Source organism: Bubalus bubalis, chromosome 6 (assembly GCF_019923935.1).
Source record: "Bubalus bubalis isolate 160015118507 breed Murrah chromosome 6, NDDB_SH_1, whole genome shotgun sequence".
NCBI classification, from domain to species: domain Eukaryota; kingdom Metazoa; phylum Chordata; class Mammalia; order Artiodactyla; family Bovidae; genus Bubalus; species Bubalus bubalis.
In genome coordinates, this window is record NC_059162.1 from 105,189,938 (window position 1) to 105,199,446 (window position 9,509).

The 9,509-nt window shown below is 49.6% G+C and overlaps 1 protein-coding gene across 1 annotated transcript in view; it reads left to right on the forward strand.

Moving 5' to 3' along the window:
- Positions 1 to 9,509, forward strand: part of RIMS3 (regulating synaptic membrane exocytosis 3) — a gene marked incomplete in the record, with an annotated part of 40,618 nt that overhangs the window by 24,628 nt on the left and 6,481 nt on the right. The window contains 2 exon segments of the mRNA XM_045166181.1: positions 3,190 to 3,331; positions 6,591 to 6,703. Coding sequence (XP_045022116.1) covers positions 3,190 to 3,331; positions 6,591 to 6,703 — 255 coding nt within the window.

A 9,509-nucleotide genomic window follows, 5' to 3' on the forward strand; every position in this document is an offset into this window, starting at 1 on the left:
AGTAGATACTTGGTAAATTGTTGGTTATTATTACTGATGGTCACACAGTAGGGCCAATAAAGAAGTGACTTCTTTAGCCACCCCTTGCTTGTAGCACACTCCCCTCCCATCTACAATTCCTTGTCCCTGTTTTTTTCTCCCAGGCCTTGGGGTTGCCAGTGTCCCAGTTTAGAGCCCATCCTCCTGGATGGGACAGTCTGGCCTCAGAGGGAGGTATGGGGCTGATCACTGTGGGCACTGGCCCTGGAAGCTCTGTTCTGGGGTAAAATCCTAGCAGCATGACCCTGCTGCCTCTTCTGGGATGGCCCAGTTCCCTGAAGGGCAGGGCTGTGTAAAGTGGGGACAGACCCCTCTCTGGAACCCAGTCTTCTGGGTTCTGGGTCTGCCCATCACAGGATCTTCCATACCTCTCATTGACTTGAGCCTTTCCCATTCCCTCCTCTTCATTTCAAAGCCTGGATGATTGCACCAGCCTCCCCTCTAGTTCCCCTGCTTTTTGCCTGTTCCTTCCATTTTGTTTTCCTCATGTTGTCCTAGAAAGGCCTTCCAAAAACTCACCCTGAAACTTTAGAGGACTAGTCCTGGCTCTCACTTGAGGGACCTTGAGAAATTCACTTTCCCTCTGGGCCTCTGTTTCTTCTGTAAAATGGTGGTTAAAAGTCTGTCTCCCAGCTTCCTTCTAGATCTAACATTCTTTAGGTTGTGGGAGCAGAGAGGAAAGTGGGGTCAGAGTTTTGGGTTCCCAGGACACCGGTGGGTTCTGGCCTGGCCTTCAGCTGGGTCCACACAGGGCCATCTTTGGCTGTTCTTGCCTTTGATCAAACGGAACTTCTCTTTTCAGTACCAAGGACAGCTGCTGCCTCGCTCTGGGCTCTGGACTCTGGACCAGGGTGGGGCAAGGGCTCAGGACCGTTCCAGGAGATCCCCTGGGGAGTGCTGCTGGAGGCTGACTTCCTCTTCCGTGTCTGTGGTGGGATAGATGGGATGGTTCCTGGAGTCTGTTGGTCCCCAAGGACCACAAAATTGTTGCAAGCAACTTGGTCCAATTCTCTAGGGAGAGAGGCTACGTAAAGTTACTTCCTAGAGATCAACAGGGTTCAGATACTGGACTGGTGTGAAACCAGTAGAGGAATTTTCACTGAGGTTGCAAGACCTTCCTTCCCACCCAGAGACATAGGGTCTGGACTTTAGGGTCCTCATCTGTGAAGTGACAGGGGCATTTCAGGATTCTGTGACTCCCCTAAGCAGGGGCTCACAGGTCGGGCAGCTCAAAGAAAGTAAACTTCCTTCAAATGGGTCAAAGCTTTCCCAAGCTCTAGAAATGGGGGGGTTTGGGGTCATGAGTAGTAAGGCTCTGACATCAGCTCAGGGTATATGTTGGGGGGATTTGAGGTGAAGGAGGATAAAGTGCGGCCCCCACAGACCCTTCTGTCTTCTAATTGGATTAGAGGGGCTGTGGCAGTTAGGAGCAAGGGACAGGGCAAGTCTCCCCCACCTATAATTATTGCCCAGTCCCGTGTGTGGTGGGACACACACCATTTGTGGATTTGCATCCATATATATGATTGAGCAGATGGGTCCAACTGCTAGAGCTGTGGTGTGAAGGTCACATGCGTGTGGCAAACCATGTCGTGTGTACATATGACAAAGACTTGGTAGGACCATTTGTGACTATGTGACTGATGTATGAACATAACACATGACCTTGGATGTGAGATCACTGTATCAATATATGTGATTGTTGGCAGTGTGTGTGCCTGAGTAAAAGAAATGCATGAGCTAATATGACTCTGTGTGAATGTGTGTGTGTGTAAGAGACACAGACACTGATGGTCTTACTGATTCCTGGATAGAGGCTATTCCAATATCCCAGAAGCTAGTGAGGTTTCAGAGAAGACATGCCTCCTTACCAGCATGCCACTGCCAGTCCCCCACCCCACTCGCCAGTGCTGCTGCCCCTCTCAGCCTTTCCTCTCCCAGTGGGACTTCCTGAAAAATAAGTAAGGCCAAGCAGGAGGGTAAAGTCCCTGTTTCTCCCAGGCTGAGGTCTTGAACACCCTCTCCCAACCCACGGCTGGGTGTGAGTGGGAATCGCCAGGGTGACCAGCTCCACCTTCCCTGCCTCAGCCTGGCCTCTCCCCATCACTGTAAGCAACTCCACTCTTAATTTGTCTGGGCCTCTAACCAGTGACAGCAAAAGGTTCCTTGGGTATAGTCCCTCTCTGAGTGCCACCACTTCCTTCCCCATCAAGCTCCTCAGGCATACAAGCTCCAGGAGGGGAAGTCCCTGCAAACCCACACACTGTCTTCTGCCCCCACACTGCCCCAGCCCTGCGCCCAGGAGGAGAGAGTGTCTAGAGGGACCACACTGCAATGCTGAGGAGGTTGCCATGGAAACCAGGCAGGATGGTACACTGCTCAGAGAAGCAAAGTGTCCCATGTTCCTTGCAGGACAAAAGAGGGGGGTTAGAGATGTCAAGCCCACCCCCGCCCCCCACGGGAGGTACGGAGACACTGGGGGTAAGCTCTCAACACACAGTTTCTGAGGTTCTTCTGTAGACCTCTTCCTCAAAGCCAAAATCAGTTCAGGTCAACCTAGCAGTCTCTCTCTGACTTCTTTCTCTAGTGGCCTCTCCACACACAACCCCCTCCACATTCAGAGCCACATTGACAATGGGTGTTAGTTTGTGAGTGGCCAGAGTTTGTGTGGATTTTTTTTTTATAGGACCTGTGAAGGTTTCACAGAGGTGGTTTGTGATCTCCGGGAGTGATAGGGCTCATGAGAGTACTTGGGAAATGAAAAATAAATCTGAGAATTCTGGAGAAGGCAAACTTTCCAGAAGAAACTTTCCAGAAGGGCTGAGATTGAGTGGGAAGGTGTGGGTCAGGGGATCCTGGTGAGGATGAGGCTGAGGGACAAGGGCTGAACTCTGCTGACTCCCCAACCATAGCCCCAACATCTCCATTCTGCCTTCAGCCATCCTTCTCATCTACTTTGCGTCACTGCGCTGAGCAGGATCAGGGGTCAGGCTGTGGGCTGGCTCTAGAGGTCATCTCAGATTGCCCCTGCCTCCAGTCAGAGCCCTGCCTATTCTGTCCCCTCCCAAGAGGTTGACTTCAGCAGTGATCTCAGCGAAACCTCATCAGCGATCTGACCTTCTTCCCTCTCTGTGCTTCGGGGGGTCACAGAAGGGGCCACCAAGAAACTGCGCAGCAACATCCGGCGGAGCACAGAGACGGGCGTTGCCGTGGAGATGCGGAGTCGGGTCCCTCGCCAGGGCAGCCGGGAGTCCACAGACGGGAGCACCAACAGCAATAGCTCCGATGGCACGTGCGTTCAGCCCACCCCCACCGTGTCCCCACCCTCTACCTGGGTCCTCTGGTCACTGGCGCAGGGTTGAAAAATATGGTTGGGTTTGCAGGCCAGATATCTGAGTCCCTCTGTACTCCTGCCTCCCTCTGTCCCCTTCCCCTGGACACCGGCTGCCTGGGCCCCAGTCTCCCTATTGCTCCTGGCCGCTTTTCCCCATCAGAATACTCCAGTGGCCCAAGAGCAGCCCATCCCTTTGGTAGGTTTCACGCCTCCCACCTCCCAGGGCTTACATGCCCTTCCACTCCAGAGGAGAGAGCTAGAAAGGAAAATGGGCTCCTAAAATCTTTTAAATGCAAAACAGCTGGTACAGCTCAGATGAATGGCATTCTCACAGGTGGACTTACTGTGAGATATATATAATCTCACATACACATATATATATAACATAAATATATATGTTAAATATATTTCTTACATATGCATATGGGTTGCAGTCAAAAATTTGAAAGTCTCTGGGTTAGATATTCCCTGGATCTCTTCAAATCGATGAAATGATGGATATATGATTAAGCTTTTCTGAATCAGCTTCATTAAGGCTCAATAATTTCAGAATTCTATGGCCCCATTATTTGAGATTCTATGAGCACGTCTCACTACTATGCCTGCTTCTGTGAATGCGAGTAGCTGCTTGGATTTATCTTACCATACGCAGGGCATTGCTGGTTCTTCGGATCAGGGCCTCTTATTCTGCAACCAGCCAGTCAAAAACAGTGTCTCAGTCAATACAGCAGCCCTCAGGGATGTTGGTGCTACCAGTGTCTCCATTTTACAAGCGGAGAAACTGAGGCACGGGAAGAGGGTATGGCACCTTCCCAAGGTCACAGCTATGAAGTGGTAGTGGAGTCAGGTTTTGAATTAAGGACATTCGACCCTAAAATCTTTGTTCACAATCTCAGCACTGTCGATACTAAGCTCCTGAAATTCTGTGACCTCAAGAGTTATATTTCCATCCCTCCCCTCTGGTAACTATTATGTTTGTTTTCTATGTCTGTTTCTGTTTTGTAAATAAGTTCATTTGTACTATTTTTTAGATCTCACCATATATGGTATCTGTCTTTCTCTGTCTCACTTAATTCACTTAGTATGATAATCTCCAGGTCCATCCATGTTGCTACAAATAGCATTGTTTCATTCTTTTTTATGGCTGAGTAGTATCCCATTATATGGGGATACATTATATATATATAGATATATATAGATATAGATAGATATAGATAGATAAATATATATATTTATGGATATATAGTACACCCACCTTCTTTATCCATTCATTTGTTGATGGACATTTTGATTGTTTCCACATCTTGGCTATTGTGAATAGTGCTGCTTATGAACATCGGGATCATGCCTACTTTTTTTTTAACATGTGCACACTATATTTACTTATTCACTTTATTATTTATTTTTGGCTGCACTGGGGCTTTGTTGCTGCCTGTGGGCTTTCTGTGGTTGCGGTGCAAGGGCTTCTCACTGCAGTTGCTTCTCTGAACACAGGCTATAGGCACATGGGGTTCAGTAATTGCAGCACAGAGGCTCGTTAGTCGTGACTCTTGGACCCTAGAGCATGCAGGGCTCAGTACTTGTGGTGCATGGGCTTAGTTGCTCTGCAGCATATGAAATCTTCTGGGACCAGGGATCAAACCTGCATCCCCTGCATTGGCAGGCGGGTTCCTAGCCACTGCGCCACCAGGGAGGTCCATCATGCCCGCTTTTGATACTGTGTGGGATGGGTGTCTAGCCTTGGGAATACTGAGTTAAAATGCTCTAGTGTTCTTGTTGTGATGAGAAATATTTCATCATATATATGTATTCACAAGGCACGTTCAGTAAACTCCCTCTGGGCCATTGATATGTCTGAGACCTAAGAAGTTGAAATAACTTAGCAAACCTGCAAAGTAACTTTTGGTTCTATTGAGATGATGACTTTTATAACCAGCCTGTGTTTTACAGATCTGTGGAGTTTTTGAGGCAAGTACATGAATCAAGACTGTCAGCTATTCATTTAAATTTTTCAGATCCCACTATCCAAAAAACATGATGTTAGACTACTGCTAACTCTGGCCAATAAAAATGGATGGGCCCAAAAGCCCCTTCCTAGAGAGCGGAGGCTGAGCCTGGCAAGGGAGAGACACAGGCCCTTCTGATAAGTGTATTCAGCCTGTCTCCCCTTCCTGCCTGTCTCTGGCCAAAGGGGACTCAGGCCAAAGGGTCCAACAGGGGTTGCTCCTGGGCCAGCCTTTTCTCTCTCGAGGCAGGAGCCTGGGCTGTCCTAGGAGATCTGGGAATATCCTGTGATCCATTATAGCCCCTGGGCAGTTCTGGGCCAGCCCTCCCACACCTGTCCTTTCTCGGCTGGCCACACCCAGAACATCTAGGCTTGAGGACAGGCAAAAGTAGCACATTTCCTATGACGGTCACACCAGCAGCGGCAATAACTGCCACCGATCGTTTCCTGTCTGTCTGGAACTTCTCCTGCTCCCTCTGCCCTAATCCTCACCATCGCCCTGGGTGCGTTGAGTGTCAGCTCTGTTTTGTAGGCAAGACAAGTCTCTTACCTCTTGGAGCGTCCGTTTTCTCATCTGTAAAACTGGATTATGGCTCCTGCCACCCACAGTGGTTGTGCAGATGAAATGATACCCATCTGGAGCATGTAGTACACTGTTGGCATCTGGCCAACTCTCAATCACTGTCAGTTTTTCTCGTTACTATTTCCACCCACAGCCATGGACCAGCCCCCCTCCCCCAACACTTGTCATTAATCTCAACCCTGTAATTGTGTTATTTCGGTCTCAGTTGCTGTTTAGGGCACCACCTGACATTCCTGACTTAGATTTCAAAGTCATAGTCAACTCAACCTGTTTTTGGAACTTGCTCCAGGCATGGAAATATCTGACCTTTGTCTCTGGTTCTTGCCATTAACACCCCTGGTGAGGACACAAAGTATCTAGCAAGTCCTGCCTTTTCAGGGTCACCTTAGAAATCCTAGCGTTTGAAGATTTAATATCATGATGGTTAGTCTCTTTGCTCAAGTGACATCAAAGTCTTTTTCTGTAATGTGCAGAAATGAACAGTTCTGTCTGTCCCCAGTCACAGTGGCATACTTTCAGTACGTCCAGGGGAGATTGGGGCATAGAGGGAGTAGCCAGTGTCCCAGGGGCAGCGCTCCTGCATCCCGCCACCCAGATGCCCTCACATACCCCTCTGCCCCCTTCTTCAGGTTCATCTTCCCCACCACCCGGCTTGGGGCCGAAAGCCAGTTCAGTGATTTCCTGGATGGGCTGGGACCAGCCCAGATTGTGGGGCGACAGACACTGGCAACACCGCCGATGGGTGAGTCATCTTCTTTTATTTATTACTTATTGTAATCTTGGCTGCGCTGGGTCTTCATTGCTGCACATGAGCTTTCTCTGGTTGCAGCCAGTGAGGGCAGCTCTCTAGTTGGGGTGCTCGGACTTCTCATTGCGGTGGCTTCTCTTGTTATGGAGCACAGGCTCTAAGGCTCTCAGGCTTCCATTGTTGTGGCGCCTCAGCTTAGTTGCCCTGAGAGAAGTGGAGTCTTCCTGCAGGAGGGATTGAACCCATGTCCCCTGCATTGGCAGGCAGATTCTTAACCATCGGACCATCAGGGAAGTCCTGGGTGAGTCTTCTTAAGGGCAGGGTGAGTAGGGCAGTGGCAGCCAAGCAGCAGACCAGGTGAGCTCAGCGGGGGCCCCACATGATGCAGTACAAGCCGCAGAAAGGAGCCCTCACTCCGGCTCTTATGCCAGCGAGGAGGCGTCAGCATAGCGAGCCTCAGTCCCTCCCACGGCAGAGAGGAGAGGGGTTCCAGCCTTTCTCTGCTGGCCACACTGCAGCAGCTTTTCTGGCACATTCCCGCCCTCACATCACCACTCTCACCCACTATCTCACCGCCCACCATGCGCCCGGCAGTGCTAGTGCCAGGCATAAGATGGTGAACAAAGATTATCATGGCATCGACGTCCACGGAGTCTGCTCTGTCACTGATTCTTTGTGGGACCTTGGGCAAGTCACATCCCTTCTGTGAGCCTCAGTTTGCTCATCTGTAAGACGGGAATAATAATGTCTGCCTTAGTTCTGCAATCTGAAGACTAATTTTTTGAGTCCCTGTTTGATGCCTTGCATGAAATAGTTCATTTACGCCTTAGGAACTGTGTCTTATTTGACTTGCTACTTCTAACAGTGCCTGGCACCTAGAAGCCTTTTGGTAATTTTCTCATCCCTCCTCGCAGTAGCTAGCAAGTACTCCCTACGGTCTATTCTTGGTCCTCTTAGCTGCAGTTCTGGCTCCTTCCCCCTCTCTCTCCCTCAGATTCTGGCTGTGTTGGCTTCAAGCAGCAGCTCCCGGGCTAGCTTCCCTAGAGATGCCCGCTCGCCTCCACCCCTCCCTCCCCATCAGTCTGACCTGAGCAGTGTCTGACCCAGACGTCTGCACTCAGCCCTCGCATAGACAGTGTCTAACCTTCGACCTCACAGCAAATGAGAAAGTTGAGTGCAGACAGTGCCCTGCTGTGACCATGCAGTGGAGCTGACATTCCATTCCAGGCCAGGACTCCTCCCACTGCACTGCCCTGTCTTCCTGGAAACGGCTCACACAGGAGCCTTTGTCTACTGGAAGAGGGGTCCATAGGGACTCTCAGAGGGTAAGTGGCAGTTCCCATCTGGCTCTTGGGTGGGATTTGGCTAATTCCCAATCCTTGCTTTCAGGCTTTTAAGGGCCTGGAGAGTCTGATTTTTCCAGCTCTAGGCCCAGCCAAGGGCTGGGTGGCGGTGAGAAAAACCAGCCACTTGCACAAGGCTTATGCGCCATCGCAGCCTGGAACACTCGTGTATGGCGCCCCCTGGTGTCCTAAGTTGGGAAGGACAGGTTTGCATTGGCTCTCCTTGTTGGGGATGTTACGTTGAGAGCTGCTGCTGCTGCTAAGTCGCTTCAGTCGTGTCCGACTCAGTGCGACCCCATAGACGGCAGCCCACAGGCTTCCCCGTCCCTGGGATTCTCCAGGCAAGAACACTGGAGTGGGTTGCCATTTCTTTCTCCAATGCATGAAAGTGAAAAGTGAAAGTGACGTCGCTCAGTCGTGTCCGACTCTTAGCGACCCCATGGACTGCAGCCCACCAGGCTCCTCCGTCCATGGGATTTTCCTGGCAAGAGTACTGGAGTGAGGTGCCATTGCCTTCTCCGAACAGTGAGAGTTAAGATTAATTAATTCCTGAGACCTCCCCCTCCCCATTCCCCATGGGGAGGTCAGGAATAGCTAGAGGGAGAGGGATGAATTGCAGGATGTATCCTGAAAGTCGTAAGTCCCCATCTTCCAAAGTGTGCAAATACGCAGTGGCATAATGGTTCAGAGACTCTAAAATGAGTGGCTGAACCCAAAGTCTGGCCCATTTAAATTTTTCTGCATCAGGCTTATGATTGTGAACCCCCTTTTTTTGGCCACGCAGCATGCAGGATTTTAATTCCCTGACCAGGAATCAAACCCATGCCTCTGCAGTGGAAGCAGAGTCTTAACCACTGAACTGCCAAAGAATTCCCTCTATACTCCTCTGAAGGACGTCCCAACTGACTAGCAAAGATGGGCACAATAAAGGACAGAAATGGTATGGACAGAAATGCCCTAACAGAAGCAGAAGATATTAAGAAGAGGTGGCAAGAATATACAGAACTATACATAAAAGATCTTAATGACCCAGGGAAACAATGGAAACAGTGACAGACTTTATTTTCTTGGGCTCCAAAATCACTGCGGATGGTAACTACAGCCATAAAATTAAAAGACTCTTGCTCCTTGGAAGAAAAGCTATGACAAACCTAGACTGTGTATTAAAAAGCAGAGACATTACTTTGCAAACAAAGGTCCATCTATTCAAAGCCATAGTTTTTCCAGTGGTCATGTATGGATGTGAGAGTTGGACCATAAAGAAGGCTGAACACTGAAGAACTGATGCTTTTGAGCTGTGGTGTTGGAAAAGACTCTTGAGAGTCCCTTGGACTGCAAGGAGATCAAATCAGTCAATCCTAAAGGAAATCAATCCTCAATATTCGTTGGAAGGACTGATGCTGCTTCCATCAGCTGGAATCCTAAAGGAAATCAATCCTCAATATTCGTTGGAAGGA